At 39.3% G+C, this 21,883-nt stretch overlaps 1 protein-coding gene across 1 annotated transcript in view; it reads right to left on the minus strand.

Moving 5' to 3' along the window:
• dmpd (F-box protein dmpd) overlaps positions 1-21,883 on the minus strand; it is a 218,819-nt gene that overhangs the window by 56,055 nt on the left and 140,881 nt on the right. Inside the window, exon 6 of the mRNA XM_070090614.1 lies at positions 6,486-6,624. Coding sequence (XP_069946715.1) covers positions 6,486-6,624 — 139 coding nt within the window. The remainder of the gene's footprint in view (positions 1-6,485; positions 6,625-21,883) is intronic.

Below are 21,883 nucleotides of genomic sequence, written 5' to 3' on the forward strand. Positions count from 1 at the left end.
TTACCCCCTCTCTCCAACCTTTCCTAGGCCGACCCCTACCCCGCCTTCCTTCCACTACAGACTGATACACTCTTGAAGTCATTCTGTTTCGCTCCATTCTCTCTACATGTCCGAACCACCTCAACAACCCTTCCTCAGCCCTCTGGACAACAGTTTTGGTAATCCCGCACCTCCTAACTTCCAAACTACGAATTCTCTGCATTATATTCACACCACACATTGCCCTCAGACATGACATCTCCACTGCCTCCAGCCTTCTCCTCGCTGTAACATTCATCACCCATGCTTCACACCCATATAAGAGCGTTGGTAAAACTATACTCTCATACATTCCCCTTTTTGCCTCCAAGGACAAAGTTCTTTGTCTCCACAGACTCCTAAGTGCACCGCTCACCCTTTTCCCCTCATCAATTCTATGATTCACCTCATCCTTCATAGACCCATCCGCTGACACGTCCACTCCCAAATATCTGAATACATTCACCTCCTCCATACTCTCTCCCTCCAATCTTTCATCACCCACACCCAATCTTTTTATCCTCATAACCTTACTCTTTCCTGTATTCACTATTAATTTTCTTCTTTTGCATACCCTACCAAATTCATCCACCAACCTCTGCAACTTCTCTTCAGAATCTCCCAAGAGCACAGTGTCATCAGCAAAGAGCAACTGTGACAACTCCCACTTTATGTGTGATTCTTTATCTTTTAACTCCACGCCTCTTGCCAAGACCCTCACATTTACTTCTCTTACAACCCCATCCATAAATATATTAACCCTTTCAGGGTCCGTCCCGTAGATCTACGGCTTTTCGGTGAGTGTCCAAACCATAGATCTACGCCAAAATTCTAGCGCCGTCACATTTAGCGCAAAAGCGCTCATAGGCCTACATGTGAGAGAATGGGTCTGCGCCATGGGTGTGTGCCGTAAACAAAAAATCTAGGCGCCTGCATAGCATTGTGGGAACGCCGGCTCAGTCACCCTTGTTCACCATGCCTCGTCGCAAGTCAGCTCTCACTCCCCGGAAAATTGGGACTCTCCTCTTCCTGTCTGATAGTTCTGACACTGATGGAAGTGGAAATGAAGACGAATTCTACGGCTTTGATAAGTTAGTGACCGAAAATAATGACCAGGATATCGATAATAGTGCAGAAAACCCCGACGATCCTCGACCTTCTACCTCTGGTGTGGGCACTCGTGACTCACGGTCGGGTGTTCCTAAACGTAAGAAAACTAATATTTTCCCGTGGCCAGGCCTCTGACTTCAGTAATGACGATGATTCTGACGTGGATTGTGATTTTATTGCGCTCGACGATCATTCGAGTAGTGATAGTGAGGAAACATATTCACCAGTGAAGCGTCGGTATGTTCGCCGCCGCATGCGCTCGGGTAGTGTACCCTATGCTGTGCCCAGGGGACGGAGTACATCCCGGAGTACACCCCGGAGTACATCCCGTGGCCCTACACCCGTTTTAGGTAGTGATAGTGAGGATGATGTGGCTACACTTGGCATGGATGGGCCACAGGCATCAGTGGATGGTGTTAGTGGGGCTGGTGGTGGTAGTGGCACCGCCATGCGTGACTCACTGTGCCACATGGGGACCCACGCTGCTGACTCGTCAGTTCAAGGACAAAGCGAAGCGTCACCCACCAGCCCGCCACAACCACCCGTACAACCAGCCTATGATGTCCAGTATCCACCAGCAAACCGTATCTGGGATTGGCAGCAAAATCCCAATTTTGTTCCCAGCCCTCACCACTTTGATGACTCTCAAAGTGGAATTCTACCTACCTGTCCCCTTGGAACCACGGCCAATGAACTGGAATTCTTTGAATTATTCTTTGACCAGCCATTGATGGAAATCATTGTTAGGGAAAGTAATAAGTATTTTCAGAACACCATGGCAAATACGATCTTATCACCACAGTCAAGACTACACAGGTGGAAAGAGACGACTGTTGCAGAAATGTATTTGCTTTTTGCAACAATAATGCTTATGTCTCACGTCTATAAGCATAATATAAAAGCATACTGGTCCACAGATCGGCTAATTTGTACCCCATCCTTCAGTGAAATAATACCAGTGAACAGGTTTATCTTACTGTTACGTATGTTGCACTTCTCTGACAAAACCAGGCCTGACAGAAGTGACAGGTTATACAAGATTAGAAATGTTTTCATGTATCTCAAACAAAAGTTCAGGATATACTTTTATCCATTCAAGAATCTTGTAATTGACGAGTCTTTGATTTTGTTCAAAGGTAGACTGTCATTCAAGCAGTATATACCGAGCAAGAGGAACCGCTTTGGTATAAAATTGTTTGTACTCTGTGATTGTGACAGTGGCCTGGTGTTGGATATTGTTGTATACACAGGTAGTAAAACATTGAAAGATACCAAGATGTTATTGGGTATTTCAGGTGACGTAGTGAGAAACATGATGGCACCTTATCTTGGTAAGGGGCATACATTATATACCGATAACTGGTACACAAGCCCATTACTCAGTGATTTCATGCGAGTGAACAAGACAGATGTGTGTGGCACAGTGCGTTCTAATCGTAAACATATGCCCAGGCTCAACGCAGGTGTTCGTGGTGATGACGTGCAGGTGTTTACTGCCAATGACATCATGGCATTACGGTGGCATGACAAACGAGATGTCACATTGTTGACAACCATTCACCGTAATGAAATGCAAGACAGTGGCAAAGTTGATCGAGTGACTAATGAACGTATTCGAAAACCAGTGTCAGTGATTGATTATACACAAAACATGCGCTTGGTTGACAAGTGTGACATGCAGATTGGTTTTGTTGACTGTGTTCGTAAGAGTTACAAGTGGTACATGAAACTTTTCTTCCATCTCATGGACATTTCAATGCTGAATGCATATAATATGTACCAAATAAAGACTGGTAACAGACCACCGTATGGTGAATTTTGTTTGTCTGTTGTCAGACAACTCATAATGAAGTACCAGGTAACAACACCTGCAATACAACATGGTCCTCGAATTCATCACAATATACCCAAGCGTTTGAGGAGAGAAGGTGATCATTTCATAATACAGCTTCCTTCAACTCAAAAGAAATTTGCTCAGAAGAGATGCATTGTCTGTGCACAAACAAAACGACGGCAACAAAGACACAAAGACACTCGGTTTATGTGTGAGGAATGTAAGGTGCCTCTGTGCATGGTGCCTTGTTTCAAGGAGTTCCACAAGCTCCAGCAGTTCTAAAACCATGTCCAGTTATTGTAAATATGTAAATATATGATAGAACATTAGTATTATACAATATTTGTGCATGTTTATTGTAATAAACAACAGTGGTAAACAATAATATGTTAATAACTTTAGTGCGGTTATTGTGTTCAATACAGTGAGTATATATATATATCAATTATATACAGTATTGGTCTCTCAGGCCCCAAATGTTAGTAGGAATAGAAAAAAATTGGAAAAGAAAAGAAAAAACAACTAAAACAACAAAATAATATAATACGCATATGTGGAATTTGTCGATGTTACCGCCACCACATCATTTTCTATAAACTTCTTGGCACTGTATCTCGGTAAGTAATGATCAGATTCTATTTTTTTTTGTTTTATTACCTTCACAAAAATATGCTCTTTAATTCTGTAAGAAAAAATAATTTTTGTTTTTTTTCAAAATTTCTTGGACACTGGTGCGTGACTTCAGATTTTGGCCTTGGACCCTGAAAGGGTTAAACAACCACGGTGACATCACACATCCTTGTCTAAGACCTACTTTTACTGGGAAATAATTTCCCTCTTTCCTACATACTCTAACTTGAGCCTCACTATCCTCGTAAAAACTCTTCACTGCTTTCAGTAACCTACCTCCTATACCATACATCTGCAACATCTGCCACATTGCCCCCCTATCCACCCTGTCATATGCCTTTTCCAAATCCATAAATGCCACAAAGACCTCTTTAGCCTTATCTAAATACTGTTCACTTACATGTTTCACTGTAAACACCTGGTCCACACACCCCCTACCTTTCCTAAAGCCTCCTTGTTCATCTGCTATCCTATTCTCTGTCTTACTCTTAATTCTTTCAATAATAACTCTACTATACACTTTACCAGGTATACTCAACAGACTTATCCCCCTAAAATTTTTGCACTCTCTTTTGTCCCCTTTGCCTTTATACAAAGGAACTATGCATGTTCAACAGCCTCCCATCAAGCATTAGGGGAATTGCCAATAAACCCCTGGCTGCCTTCAAGAGAGAGCTGGACAGATACCTAAAGTCAGTGCCGGACCAGCCGGGCTGTGGCTCGTACATCGGACTGCGTGCGGCCAGCAGTAACAGCCTAGTTGATCAGGCCCTGATCCATCGAAAGGCCTGGTCATGGACCGGGCCGCGGGGGCGTTGATCCCCGGAATAACCTCCAGGTAACCTCCAGGTAACCTATGCTCTCTGCCAATCCCTAGGTACCTTACCCTCTTCCATACATTTATTAAATAATTGCACCAACCACTCCAAAACTATATCCCCACCTGCTTTTAACATTTCTATCTTTATCCCATCAATCCCGGCTGCCTTACCCCTTTTCATTTTACCTACTGCCTCACGAACTTCCTCATATAAATATAAAGGAAAAAAAAACTTTTTTTCAAAACATTCGGAGCGCTAGGGGAGTGAACGTAGGTCTACGTTTGACTGCTAACCCTTTGACTGTTTACGCCGTATAAATACGTCTTACACGCCACCGTTTCTGACGTATATATACTCAATAATTCTAGCGGCTTCAAATCAAGCGGGAGAAAGCTGGTAGGCCTACATGTGAGAGAATGGGTCTGTGTGGTCAGTGTGCATCACAAAAAAAATCCTGCAGCACACAGTGCGTAATGAGAAAAAAACTGATCGTTTTTTTTTATTAAAACGCCGACTTTGAAGTGTATTTTCGTATAGTATTTATAGTTGTATTTGTGTTTTCATGGTCTTAGGTGATAAAATGGAAAACATATTACAGAAATAGAGATGATTTCATTACTTTGACGATGAAAACGACCTTGAAATTGAGCTCAAAGTAGCGGAAATGTTCGATTTTTACCAATGTTCAGGAGTAAACAAATCACACCACACGTCCAATACACATCAACTGGGGAGTCTAATATTCTTTCACTGGTGCACTGATATTATTTATAAACATTTTTGCAATAATGCAGTAGTCTGCATAACAGTAAATTTTGTATTTTTTTGTATGAATAAAAAATCAAAATAGAAAGCAATAATAATAGAAGAGGGGCCTAGAGATGTGACTAATGAACAGAGGATATGTTATTTTAGTGCCAAGAATGTCTACCTTGTTTATTCTGGACCCTATTTTGAAATTGGTATCTTTTTTAGTTTGCGTGAAATTGGCCAAATTGCCAATTTCTGACCACTATATTGGGTAGTTCAAATTGATAAATGGGCGGTTTCTTGTACTCAGCCGATAGATAAAATGGAGTTCTAAAGAAATAGCTATGAGTTTGGTCAACTGGAACAATGGAATTGGATGAAAACAGGGCTCAAAGTCGGCGAAATTGCCGATACGCATATGTCGCCGAGACCACTAACTTCGCGGGAGCGAATTCCCTGAGTTTTCAACCAAATTTCGAACTTTTGGTGTCATTACCATCGGGAAAAGGTTCTCTATCATTTCATAAGAAAAAATAATTTTTTTTTTTCAAAAATTTATCGACATAGAATGACAGTTTCAGAAAGGGGCCTGCGACAGTCAAAGGATTAAGGGGTTAAGGTCAACTTTGGTGTGAGTATAGGCCTAAGTCAAAATAGATAGAGAAAAAAAAAGGGGGGGGGGGGAGGGCTCTTATATGAAAGGCTGTCTTATGTCAGTAATTGTTGAGTGCTATCAAGATTTATTTTTAAGTAATTTTTCCGTTTTTTTTTTTTTTTATAAAATATACTGATGAATGATATTACAATGGCAATGAATTAATCCCTCTAACTAGCCATAAGGAAATCTAAGCCCAGATCCTAAGGAAGTCTATAAGTACCAGTCCAAATAGCCAGCTTTCAGATTGGCCTATCAGCTGTGACATTCGGTTAATTGTTGGATAGTTGAGAGAACACTGTATATGGAAAATGTGGGATGAGAGAAAAAAGGAATATATGAAATGTGGCACAGTACACTTACTCAAGATGAACACAATTGCTACGGCATTTGCAATTGACAAATGTACACAAATGAAACATGGTACAGTGCAAGGGATTATTGATGAATAGATAACCAACAAATTTATATGAATAGTAGGGGATTACATAAAAGTTAGAACCTACAATACTATAGAGAGAAGACAACAGAATAGGAAGATTATGCAAGGCTACCTCAAGTTTTTTTTTGAACAAGATTACCAATTTAAGATTTTCTGAGGTAACAAGATATCAGAGCTTCAGATAGATAGTCAACGTATATTTTCATGTCATGCGATCATATGCACCTCCTCATGCCCTGACGGATGCGCCTGATCCTCTTGCGCAAGACCATGTTAGATGGAGGAAGAGGATCACGCTCGGGTAGTTCATCTTCTGGCTCAGATACTCTTCCACTGCCACTTGGAGACCGTACGCTACAACCTTCTGTCGTGTCAGTATAAAGAGTTACAAACACTAATTAACGTAAGAACAATTTTGTTTCCTAGCCTTTGTGCAAAGGCTATATCAAATATTTTAGGAATTAGTCTCCAAGATATTTTAACAATGTTTGGCTAAATCAACTAGCAATTAAAAAAAATTATGTACATGACAAATAAGAAATGAACAAAAAATTATAAATTAGTCATAAAATCCATAATATGCAGAATGTACAATAACTTGGGAGGAAATGCTACTGTCACTGGCAGTATATGTAACATTTAGGTACTGTATATGTATTAATCAAATTTAAGTGTCAGTATTACATCCCAACATATTGCAACTTAAAATATTCTACTATAATTAATAAACATTCAATAAAAGGTGGAATTACTGCATCATTTAATTAGGATTAAACATTATTGACTAAAATACATTAATTGTATTAATAATGCGATATAGTTCAGAAGGTATGATTACGTGTACAGTACAATACTGTACTATTGATTCTTTCAATGTCACAAGCCCAGAAATTAGAAGTGCTGCCATTGCAGTGATTAAAAAAAAAATCTGAAATAGCAGAGAATCTTTTTCTGAAAGTAATAACACCAAAAATGCAAATTTTGAAGGAAAACTTGCAGAATTATGCAGGTGCAAAGTTGGCATTTTGGGTGCAATTTATACACTGGCAATTTTGCCCACTTCGCTTCATTTAACCCAATTCCGATTTCACATGTATGCTTTCCATTCTACTGAGTAAGTGAAAGAAACAGTTTGTTCAACTATCAGACCTATCCTATGAAGCACAAAGAAGTCAGGAATTTGACTAATTTTAAACAATGACAAACAAATTTAAAAACATTAAAATCTGACAAATTCCAATAAGATTTGCTAGAATCTAATTTAAACTTCATGAATTTACTACTTAGGTCACACTACACATACATGTACAAGCATAAATATATATACACACACCCCTACGGGTTTTCTTCTATTTTCTTACTAGTTCTTGTTCTTGCTTATTTCCCCTTATCTCCATGGGGAAGTGGACCAGAATTCTTCCTCCGTAAGCCATGCGTGTCGTAAGAGGCGACTAAAATGCCCAGAGCAAGGGGCTAGTAACCCCTTCTCCTGTATATATTACTAAATTTGAAAGGAGAAACTTTCGTTTTTCTTTTTGGGCCACCCCACCTCTGTGGGATACGGCTGTTACGTTGAAAGAAGAAGAAATTCCAATTTGATAATAAATTCCAAAATAAACATGGTAGCCATTCCAGAGACTAAAGGAATATTTCCTCTGTTCATTAATCATGTACCCCGGCCTCTCCTATGTAACACTTGTCCTCCATTCTGAATGCATCACAATAAAAGTGAAGTTTTACCCTATCTCTTGGATTAATGTGGCAGATGTTGCAAATGTATGGAATAAATAGGTAATCAAAAGCAGCCAAGGGCTTTTTAGACCTTTCCCCCCCCCCCAAACAAAAAATCTTCTGAATCTGCACGTGAAACTCACTCCCTACAAAAGCGAAAGACTCAGCAGGCAATGCAACATCCCACAATGAAATGCTAAGAGACAACACAAGTGTCAGGGGTCCATGACTGTTCGACTGCCTCCCAGCACACAAAAGGGGAATTATGACCAGACCTCTGGCTGTCCTCAAAAAGGCACTGGACAGGCACCTAAAATCAATACCTGACAAGCTGTGCTGTAGTTCGTACGTCGGCTTGCATGTGGCCAGCAGTAGCAGCCTGACTGATAAGTTCCTGATTCACTGCAAGGCCTAGTCATAGACTGGGCCACGGGGGCGTTGACTCCCAAAACCCTCTCCAGGTATACTCCAGGTAAATGATAAAGAATATTTCTCTGAAGGTAATGCCACCAAAAGTATGAATTTGATGGAAAACTTATGGAATTATGCAAGTTGTAAAATTAGCAGTTTCAGTGCGTCAATTACGTCAATTCCATTGCAGAATTCAAAATAATGTTTAGCTATTTTGCTAGCAGACCTTCCATTCTATTGAATGAACACAAGAAAACAACCACTTAACTACTAATACTACAGTGGACCCCCGCTTAACGATCACCTCCAAATGCGACCAATTATGTAAGTGTATTTATGTAAGTGCGTTTGTACGTGTATGTTTGGGGGTCTGAAATGGACTAATCTACTTCATAATATTCCTTATGGGAAAAAATTCGGTCAGTACTGGCACCTGAACATACTACTGGAATGAAAAAAGTTCGTTAACCGGGGGTCCACTGTACTTATAAAGTGCACAGAAGTTGGTAATTTTGCCAAATTTATGCAAAATTAAAAAATTTACATTTAAATCAGTCCAAAATAAATACTGTAGATATTTCAGGCACTAAAAGTTTCCTCTGTTCATTAATCATATCCCTAGTCCTCTCCTGTTTTACATCTGCCTTCCATTTTTAAAATATCACACAAAAAAATTCAAGAGTTACCCAATTCATATTTCTGAGGTTTTCCCAATGTGAAAAAATTATCAAAATAATGATAAAACCTTTACAGGTTATTAGTATGGCCTGCTCAATATTATCATGTTATTACCAATCACAAACATGTTAAACAATTGTAGAAATACAGTTATTTCTAATCTTTATGCACTTCCAGTATATCCAAAATCTTGACTTTCTATAACTATCAATTTCACGTTATTAATTTTCACTAGTATTGCCATGGTTAATATCCAAGAGATGAGATGGGCCGATGAAAATATCTAAAAATTATTTAAAAAACACAATGGACTCGCTTGGAGGGAAAATATCCCTCTGCACGGCCATCACAGTTTGAGAGTCACTCAATTCCAGGCTAATTTTTTTCCACTTTACAGCAGGTATGTTTAGGCCTTTACCATACAAATCACAGTTGCATTTTTTCAATAGCACGTTGGTAAATTAGTATTTAGTGAGCCTGCATAAATCGAAGTACTGCTGTATATAACATAATAGGACCCTGACTTAATTCAACCATTCTGAGTTACAATTTTTGCTCTTAAAACATTGGCTTTTTGAAACTAATTAATTAATTACAAACCAGTAACTGCCCTTCTAAAGGTAGAGACTACTTACGAACAAGTGCACTTCTGATGGAGGGGACTACTTATGAAACAAAGCAAGCAAGAAGCATTCCTTCCAATGAAAGACAGGATCAACATTCAAAGTAAATACTGTGGAACTCCAGTTTTCGTACGGTCCGCATATCGTACAATTCGGATTTGGAACACTTTTTTTTTTCTTTTGTCAAAATTCGTCCAAATTTTGTACCTCCATCCGGAAATCATAAGTATCAGTTGCGTCCATCCGCCTGAGATGCCGCTACATACATGTCTTAGTCTGGCTGTCACTGGTTGAGTGAGCATTCATCCGAAACATTTCACAATTTTTGTGCTGGTTTACTGATTGCGACTGCGAAATAAGCCACCATGGGCCCAAAGAAAGTTCCTAGTGTAAGAGCTATGGTGAAGAAGGCAAGAAACACAATAGAATTCAAGAGATTGTAGAAAAATACGAAAGTAGTTGACATTTAACCGAGCTTGCCAGGATGTGTTCGAAGTCTAAACCAATAATCTGTTCCATCCTGTCAAATAAAGTAGAAATCAAGAAAGCTAAAGTTGCCAAAGGGGTAAATGTGCTAATGAAACAGAGATCACAAACAACTGAAGATGTGGAGTTGTTGTTGTTGGTGTGGATCAATGAGAAACAGCAGGAGATAGTGTTGTGGAGTCAATCATCTGCGAAAAGGCAAGGCAGTTGCATGCGGATCTTGTAAAGAAAATGCCTGGAACGAGTGCTGCTGTTAGTGAATTTAAGGCCAGCAAAGGCTGGTTCAACAGATTCAAGAAGCATAGTGGTATACACAGTGTTGTAAGGCATAGTGAGGTTACAAGTTCAGACAAACGTGTGACCGAAGAATTCGTTGATGAATTCAAGGAGTACGTAGAGGATGGAGGATTCGTCCCCCAACAAGTGTTCAACTGTGACGAAACAGGCCTCTTTTGGAAGAAAATGCCAAAGAGGAAAAGGCACTGCGACAGGGGTCCAATGCCATTAAAAAACAAAGAAGAGAAGTAACCCCAGAGAGGGCTTTGATACCTAGTACTTATGGAAGGGGATTCCCATTCCAAACAATAACCTCAACTCCCTCTCCCCTCCTTGCCTTCTTCAATACGCCAACAGGAGTCTTCAATAAAGGCATGTAATGTTCATTTTTTTTTTTTTATTATCACACTGGCCGATTCCCACCAAGGCAGGGTGGCCCGAAAAAGAAAAACTTTCACCATCATTCACTCCATCACTGTCTTGCCAGAAGGGTGCTTTACACTACAGTTTTTAAACTGCAACATTAACACCCCTCCTTCAGAGTGCAGGCACTGTACTTCCCATCTCCAGGACTCAAGTCCGGCCTGCCGGTTTCCCTGAACCCCTTCATAAATGTTACTTTGCTCACACTCCAACAGCACCTCAAGTATTAAAAACCATTTGTCTCCATTCACTCCTATCAAACACGCTCACGCATACCTGCTGGAAGTCCAAGCCCCTCGCACACAAAACCTCCTTTACCCCCTCTCTCCAACCTTTCCTAGGCCGACCCCTACCCCGCCTTCCTTCCACTACAGACTGATACACTCTTGAAGTCATTCTGTTTCGCTCCATTCTCTCTACATGTCCGAACCACCTCAACAACCCTTCCTCAGCCCTCTGGACAACAGTTTTGGTAATCCCGCACCTCCTCCTAACTTCCAAACTACGAATTCTCTGCATTATATTCACACCACACATTGCCCTCAGACATGACATCTCCACTGCCTCCAGCCTTCTCCTCACTGCAACATTCATCACCCATGCTTCACACCCATATAAGAGCGTTGGTAAAACTATACTCTCATACATTCCCCTCTTTGCCTCCAAGGACAAAGTTCTTTGTCTCCACAGACTCCTAAGTGCACCACTCACTCTTTTTCCCTCATCACTTCTATGATTCACCTCATCTTTCATAGACCCATCCGCTGACACGTCCACTCCCAAATATCTGAATACATTCACCTCCTCCATACTCTCTCCCTCCAATCTGATATTCAATCTTTCATCACCTAATCTTTTTGTTATCCTCATAACCTTACTCTTTCCTGTATTCACCTTTAATTTTCTTCTTTTGCACACCCTACCAAATTCATCCACCAATCTCTGCAACTTCTCTTCAGAATCTCCCAAGAGCACAGTGTCATCAGCAAAGAGCAACTGTGACAACTCCCACTTTATGTGTGATTCTTTATCTTTTAACTCCACGCCTCTTGCCAAGACCCTCGCATTTACTTCTCTTACAACCCCATCTATAAATATATTAAACAACCACGGTGACATCACACATCCTTGTCTAAGGCCTACTTTTACTGGGAAATAATTTCCCTCTTTCCTACATACTCTAACTTGAGCCTCACTATCCTCGTAAAAACTCTTCACTGCTTTCAGTAACCACCATACACTTGCAACATCTGCCACATTGCCCCCCTATCCACCCTGTCATACGCCTTTTCCAAATCCATAAATGCCACAAAGACCTCTTTAGCCTTATCTAAATACTGTTCACTTATATGTTTCACTGTAAACACCTGGTCCACACACCCCCCTACCTTTCCTAAAGCCTCCTTGTTCATCTGCTATCCTATTCTCTGTCTTACTCTTAATTCTTTCCATAATAACTCTACTATACACTTTACCAGGTATACTCAACAGACTTATCCCCCTATATTTTTTGCACTCTTTTTTATCCCCTTTGCCTTTATACAAAGGAACTATGCATGCTCTCTGCCAATCCCTAGGTACCTTACCCTCTTCCATACATTTATTAAATAATTGCACCAACCACTCCAAAACTATATCCCCACCTGCTTTTAACATTTCTATCTTTATCCCATCAATCCCGGCTGCCTTACCCCCTTTCATTTTACCTACTGCCTCACTTATCTTACCTACTGCCTTCATTTATCATTAAAATTAGTCATTTATATTTATTTCTCATTTTCTTCTTTATGTAAAACTATAGTTATTCTTTAAAAAATGTATTTTTTGCTAATATTTTTGATGTCGGGAACAAATTAATTTTTTTTTTCAACAAGTCGGCCGTCTCCCACCGAGGCAGGGTGACCCAAAAAAGAAAGAAAATCCCCAAAAAGAAAATACTTTCGTCATCATTCAACACTTTCACCACACTCACACATTATCACTGCCTTTGCAGAGGTGCTCAGAATACAACAGTTTAGAAGTATATACGTATAAAGATACACAACATATCCCTCCAAACTGCCAATATCCCAAACCCCTCCTTTAAAGTGCAGGCATTGTACTTCCCATTTCCAGGACTCAAGTCCGACTATATGAAAATAAACGGTTTCCCTGAATCCCTTCACTAAATATTACCCTGCTCACACTCCAACAGATGGTCAGGTCCCAAGTACCATTCGTCTCCATTCACTCCTATCTAGGTAAGACACATATGCAACAGTTAGACAACTTTATTCCGAAACGTTTCGCCTACACAGTAGGCTTCTTCAGTCGAATACAGAAAGTAGGCAGGAACAGTAGAGATGTGAAGACGATGTAATCAGTCCATCACCCTTGATGTGATGGACTGATTACATCGTCTTCACATCTCTACTGTTCCTGCCTACTTTCTGTATTCGACTGAAGAAGCCTACTGTGTAGGCGAAACGTTTCGGAATAAAGTTGTCTAACTGTTGCATATGTGTCTTACCTAACAACCTGTCGGTATTGTATACCATTTTGATGTTCACTCCTATCTAGCACGCTCACGCACGCTTGCTGGAAGTCCAAGCCCCTCACCCACAAAACCTCCTTTATCCCCTCACTCCAACCCTTTCGAGGATGACCCCTACCCCGCCTTCCTTCTCCTATAGATTTATATGCTTTCCATGTCATTCTACTTTGATCCATTCTCTCTAAATGACCAAACCACCTCAACAACCCCTCTTCTGCCCTCTGACTAATACTTTTATCAACTTCCACACCTTTTCTTAATTTCCACACTCTGAATTTTCTGCATAATATTTACACCACACATTGCCCTTAGACAGGACATCTCCACTGCCTCCAACCGTCTCCTCGCTGCTGCATTTACCACCCAAGCTTCACATCCATATCAGAGTGTTGGTACTACTATACTTTCATACATTCCCTTCTTTGCCTCCACAGATAATGTTTTTTGACTCTACATATACCTCAACGCACCACTCACCTTTTTTCCCCTCATCAATTCTATGATTAACCTTATCCTTCATAAATCCATCCACCGACACGTCAACTCCCAAGTATCTGAAAACATTCACTTCTTCCATACTCCTCCCCAATTTGATATCCAATTTTTCTTCATCTAAATCATCACCTTACTCTTTTCTATGTTCACTTTCAACTTTCTACCTTTACACACATTCCCAAACTCATTCACTAACCTTTGCAATTTTTCTTTAGAATCTCCCATAAGCACAGTATCATCAGCAAAAAGTAACTGTGTCAATTCCCATTTTGAATTTGACTCCCCATAATTTAATCCCACCCCTCTCCCGAACACCCTAGCATTTACTTCTTTTACAACCCCATCTATAAATATATTAAACAACCATGGTGACATTACACATCCCTGTCTAAGACCTACTTTTACCGGGAAGTAGTCTCCCTCTCTTCTACACACCCTAACCTGAGCCTCACTATCCTCATAAAAACTCTTTACAGCATTTGGTAACTTACCACCTATTCCATATACTTGCAACATCTGCCACATTGCTCCTCTATCCACTCTATCATATGCCTTTTCTAAATCCATGAATGCAATAAAAACTTCCCTACCTTTATCTAAATATTGTTTACATATATGCTTCAATGTAAACACTTGATCTACACATCCCCTACCCACTCTGAAACCTCCTTGCTCATCAGCAATCCTACATTCTGTCTTACCTCTAATTCTTTCAATTATAACCCTACCATACACTTTTCCTGGTATACTCAGTAAACTTATTCCTCTATAATTTTTACAATCTCTTTTGTCCCCTTTCCCTTTATATAAAGGGACTATACATGCTCTCCGCCAATCCCTAGGTACCTTCCCCTCTTTCGTACATTTATTAAACAAAAGTACCAACCACTCCAACACTATATCCCCCCCTGCTTTTAACATTTCTGTCATGATCCCGTCAGTTCCAGCTGCTTTACTCCCTTTCATTCTACATAATGCCTCATGTACCTCCACCACACTTACATTCTGGTCTTCTTCACTCCTAAAAGATGGTATACCTCCCTGGCCAGTGCATGAAATTACCGCCTCATTTTCTTCCTTAACATTTAATAGTTCCTCAAAATATTCTCGCCATCTACCTAATACCTCCCTCTCCCCATCTACTAATTTACATTATTTCTTATGGGAAATATTAATTCGATTTTCGTACGTTTCAGATTTAGATCGACCTTCTGGAACAGACTGAGTATGAAAACGAGAGTTCCACTGTACTGTATACAACGTATTGTTAACTCGTAAACGGTCCAAGCAGATCTACGTTCACATGTGTAGTGCTACAAAAGTAGATCTAAGTTTTTTTTTACATATTTTCAAATATAACAAAAAAAAAGTAGATCAAAGTTTTTTTACACATTTTCAAATGTAAAAAAACAAAAAGATCTAATTTTTTTTACATACTTTTAAATGTTGAAAAAACGTATATATACGTTTGGACCGTTTACGGGTTAAATATTTTATTTATATTATTTTACTGTTTAATTATGTACACACTAATACTCAAATAAAAAATGTTGAATGTTGAAGATTTGGTAAAAGTTCATTTGAGAAAAAAGAAACAGATTAGGTACAGGAAATAAGGGGTTTGAAACATTAATTTTACATTATTTCTAATGGGAAAATTAAGTTCTGATTACCAAACACAGCTAATGGTGAACCTTGAGGAATGTGATGATATTTTAAGATGGGATTCCTACTGTACACAGTACTGTACACTACTGTACACCGTACTGTACACTACTGTACACAGTACTGTACACTACTGTACACCGTACTGTACACTACTGTACACACTACTGTACACTACTGTACACTACTGTACACACTACTGTACACTACTGTACACACTACTGTACACTACTGTACACACTACTGTACACTACTGTACACACTACTGTACACACTACTGTACACTACTGTACACACTACTGTACACACTACTGTACACACTACACTACCATACACTCTACACTACTGTACACACTCTACACTACTGTACACTACTGTACATAGTACTGTACACTACTGTACATAGTACTGTACACTACTGTACATAGTACTGTACACTACTGTACATAGTACTGTACACTACTGTACATAGTACTGTACACTACTGTACACAGTACTGTACACTACTGTACACAGTACTGTACACTACTGTACACAGTACTGTACACAGTACTGTACACAGTACTGTACACAGTACTGTACACTACTACTATACAGTACTGTACTGTACATTACTGTACACAGTACTGTACATTACTGTACACAGTACTGTACACTACTGTACACAGTACTGTACACTGTACACTACTGTACACAGTACTGTACACTGTACACTACTGTACACAGTACTGTACACTACTGTACACAGTACTGTACACTACTGTACACAGTACTGTACACTACTGTACACAGTACTGTACACTACTGTACACAGTACTGTACACTACTGTACACAGTACTGTACACTACTGTACACAGTACTGTACACTACTGTACACAGTACTGTACACAGTACTGTACACTACTGTACACAGTACTGTACACTACTGTACACAGTACTGTACACTACTGTACACAGTACTGTACACTACTGTACACTACACAGTACTGTACACAGTACTGTACACTACTGTACACAGTACTGTACACTACTGTACACAGTACTGTACACTACTGTACACAGTACTGTACACTACTGTACACAGTACTGTACACTACTGTACACAGTACTGTACACTACTGTACACACTACTGTACACACTACTGTACACACTACTGTACATAGTACTGTACACTACTGTACACAGTACTGTACATAGTACTGTACACTACTGTACACAGTACTGTACACTACTGTACACAGTACTGTACACTACTGTACACAGTACTGTACACTACTGTACACAGTACTGTACACTACTGTACACAGTACTGTACACTACTGTACACTACTGTACACTACTGTACACTACTGTACACAGTACTGTACACTACTGTACACAGTACTGTACACTACTGTACACAGTACTGTACACTACTGTACACAGTACTGTACACTACTGTACACAGTACTGTACACTACTATACAGTACTGTACACTACTATACAGTACTGTACACTACTATACAGTACTGTACACTACTATACAGTACTGTACACTACTATACAGTACTGTACACTACTATACAGTACTGTACACTACTATACAGTACTGTACACTACAGTACTGTACACTACAGTACTGTACACTACAGTACTGTACACTACAGTACTGTACACTACAGTACTGTACACTACAGTACTGTACACTACAGTACTGTACACTACTATACAGTACTGTACACTACTATACAGTACTGTACACTACTATACAGTACTGTACACTACAGTACTGTACACTACTATACTATACAGTACTGTACACTACTATACTATACAGTACTGTACACTACAGTACTGTACACTACTATACTATACAGTACTGTACACTACAGTACTGTACACTACTATACTATACAGTACTGTACACTACAGTACTGTACACTACAGTACTGTACACTACTGTACTATACAGTACTGTACACTACTGTACTATACAGTACTGTACACTACTGTACTGTACACTACTGTACACAGTACTGTACACTACTGTACACTACTGTACACAGTACTGTACACTACTGTACACTACTGTACACAGTACTGTACACTACTGTACACAGTACTGTACACTACTGTACACAGTACTGTACACTACTGTACACAGTACTGTACACTACTGTACACTACTGTACACAGTACTGTACACAGTACTATACACAGTACTGTACACTACTGTACACAGTACTGTACACTACTGTACACTACTGTACACAGTACTGTACACTACTGTACACAGTACTGTACACTACTGTACACTACTGTACACAGTACTGTACACTACTGTACACAGTACTGTACACTACTGTACACTACTGTACACAGTACTGTACACTACTGTACACAGTACTGTACACTACTGTACACAGTACTGTACACTACTGTACACAGTACTGTACACTACTGTACACTACTGTACACAGTACTGTACACTACTGTACACTACTGTACACTACTGTACACTACTGTACACTACTATACAGTACTGTACACTACAGTACTGTACACTACAGTACTGTACACTACTATACAGTACTGTACACTACTATACTATACAGTACTGTACACTACTATACAGTACTGTACACTACTATACAGTACTGTACACTACTATACAGTACTGTACACTACTATACAGTACTGTACACTACTATACTATACAGTACTGTACACTACTGTACTATACAGTACTGTACACTACAGTACTGTACACTACTATACAGTACTGTACACTACAGTACTGTACACTACTATACAGTACTGTACACTACTGTACTATACAGTACTGTACACTACTGTACTATACAGTACTGTACACTACTATACAGTACTGTACACTACTGTACTATACAGTACTGTACACTACTATACAGTACTGTACACTACTATACTATACAGTACTGTACACTACTATACTATACAGTACTGTACACTACTATACTATACAGTACTGTACACTACTATACTATACAGTACTGTACACTACTATACAGTACTGTACACTACTATACTATACAGTACTGTACACTACTATACTATACAGTACTGTACACTACTATACTATACAGTACTGTACACTACAGTACTGTACACTACTATACTATACAGTACTGTACACTACTGTACTATACAGTACTGTACACTACTGTACTATACAGTACTGTACACTACAGTACTGTACACTACTATACAGTACTGTACACTACTGTACTATACAGTACTGTACACTACTGTACTATACAGTACTGTACACTACTGTACTATACAGTACTGTACACTACTGTACACAGTACTGTACACTACTGTACACAATACTGTACACTACTTTACACAGTACTGTACACAGTACTGTACACTACTGTACACAGTACTGTACACAGTACTATATACAGAATAGTGAAATAAGCTAAAATCTGTTCACTTTAGATGGAAAAATAATAAAGCATTACTCTATTTACAATTTAATTTTTCATGGACTTGATTTTTGTAGATAACAATGCAGACAGATATGAACCTAATATAGTTTAGAGGATATATGATTAATTTTTTTACTGAAATATACAGCAGAACCTCTATTTGCAAGTTTAATCCGTTCCGTGACCTTGCTCACAACTGGATTTGCTTGTTTGCAGAGTCAATTTTCTTCATTTAAATTAACTTAAATGCAATCAGTAATCCGTTCCAGTGGAATTCTGCACTTCAATAATTTCCCTAATATCAACTCTACAGTGGTATCATCAGCGGACAATAGTTTTTCTGGAGACCGGACAAGATACTTCTCGAGTAATTTCGCTAATATCATCTATACAGCTTATTTATCTATCGCAGTTCATCTAATATATCATCATAAACAATATAAATAACACAGAAACCTGATATATACTCTACAATGAATAAAATATGTCATTATGTAACAGGTGGAGGCGGCCACAACTACTTCCTCTTCGTTGTGGTAAACATTGCCATCTAGTGCTAACCTTTTGAAGCTGTCTATTGTAATTATTAAAAGTAGGTCTTAGACAGGGATGTGTAATGTCACCATGGTTGTTTAATATATTTAGAGATGGGGTTGTAAAAGAAGTAAATGGTAGGGTGTTTGGGAGAGGGGTGGGATTAAATTATGGGGAATCAAATTCAAAATGGGAATTGACACAGTTACTTTTTGCTGATGATACTGTGCTTATGGGAGATTCTAAACAAAAATTGCAAAGGTTAGTGGATGAGTTTGAGAATGTGTGTAAAGGTAGAAAGTTGAAAGTGAACATAGAAAAGAGTAAGGTGATGAGGGTATCAAATGATTTAGATAAAGAAAAATTGGATATCAAATTGGGGAGGAGGAGTATGGAAGAAGTGAATGTTTTCAGATACTTGGGAGTTGATGTGTCGTCGGATGGATTTATGAAGGATGAGGTTAATCATAGAATTGATGAGGGAAAAAAGGCGAGTGGTGCATTGAGGTATATGTGGAGTTAAAAAACGTTATCTATGGAGGAAAAGAAGGGAATGTATGAAAGTATAGTAGTACCAACACTCTTATATGGATGTGAAGCTTGGGTGGTAAATGCAGCAGCGAGGAGACGGTTGGAGGCAGTGGAGATGTCCTGTCTAAGGGCAATGTGTGGTGTAAATATTATGCAGAAAATTCAGAGTGTGGAAATTAGGAGAAGGTGTGGAGTTAATAAAAGCATTAGTCAGAGGGCAGAAGAGGGGTTGTTGAGGTGGTTTGGTCATTTAGAGAGAATGGATCAAAGTAGAATGACATGGAAAGCATATAAATCTATAGGGGAAGGAAGGAGGGGTAGGGGTCTTCCTCGAAAGGGTTGGAAAGAGGGGGTAAAGGAGGTTTTGTGGGCTAGGGGCTTGGATTTCCAGCAAGCGTGCATGAGAGTGTTAGATAGAAGTGAATGGAGGCGAATGATACTTGGGACCTGACGATCTGTTGGAGTGTGAGCAGGGTAATATTTAGTGAAGGGATTCAGGGAAACCGGTTATGTTCATATAGTCAGACTTGAGTCCTGGAAATGGGAAGTACAATGCCTGCACTTTAAAGGAGGGGTTTGGGATATTGGCGGTTTGGAGGGATACGTTGTGTATCTTTATATGTATATGCTTCTAAGCTGTTGTATTCTGAGCACCTCTGCAAAAGCAGTGATAATGTGTGAGTGTGGTGAAAGTGTTGAATGATGAAAGTATTTTCTTTTCGGGGATTTTCTTTCTTTTTTGGGTCACCCTGCCTCGGTGGGAGACAGCCGACTTGTTGAAAAAAAAAAAAAAAAGTATTATTATACATATTATTATTACTGGTCTGCCATCACAAATCCGGCAATCAGTTATTCGGTTCCTTCAGTTATTCGGCACTAATTTCGGCTAGCATAATTTCAAATTTCCAGGGTTGCCACACCAACCTGCTGGTACTGTTTGGTGGCGCTACTTGCTGCATAAGTCATTCTAATTTCTTTTTCTCCATTTATTGTTATAACCTGCTTACTTTTAGCCCTAGCCATGGTTCCAATGAATAAAAGAAATGCTTCTCATTATGTAAAGCACCTACACAGTACATTGTCCATTAAAGATAAGGTGGCTTTGAAGCCACTGTTGGTTGCCATGAGCTCAGTCTCATGATGCAGGAGAATATGCTTTATTATTACACTAATATCAACACTACAGCTTACTGCCCATCACAATATGACATAAACAATATAAATAACATAAAACATGATAAATACTCCAGAATGAATAATATTTGGCATAATACTGAGCAGTTCGACGGAGGTACGAAGAGGATACGAGATACAAGTACCATTCTCCTATCCCTGTCTTGGGGCTTATATTAGAAAAAACGGAGTGTAGCACAGGGCTAACTGTGATATACACTTGTACTGCACCATAAACCTGAAACAAAAAAGCTATTTTCTCTATATAGATTACCACACACAGCAGCATATGTGTAGAGCACCTAGGATAACCCAAAAAAGTCAGACAACATGGCTTATTTCTAGTACCTGGCTTGGGATAGCCATATATGATTTTTGGTAAATATTCGATTCCCAGCCAGGGTAGAAACATTGGGCATGTTTCTTTACACCTGATGCCTATGTTCACCCATCAGTAAATGGGTACCTGGGTGTTAGTTGACTGGTGTGGGTGTTATCCTGGGACAATGACCTAATTTGCTTGAAATACTCTGCATAACAAGCGGCTTTCTATATACATGTAGTAGTATGTCACTGATGTCAGCTATGTCTGTATCCCATGTACATGTA

Source organism: Cherax quadricarinatus, chromosome 3 (assembly GCF_038502225.1).
Source record: "Cherax quadricarinatus isolate ZL_2023a chromosome 3, ASM3850222v1, whole genome shotgun sequence".
NCBI lineage: Eukaryota > Metazoa > Arthropoda > Malacostraca > Decapoda > Parastacidae > Cherax > Cherax quadricarinatus.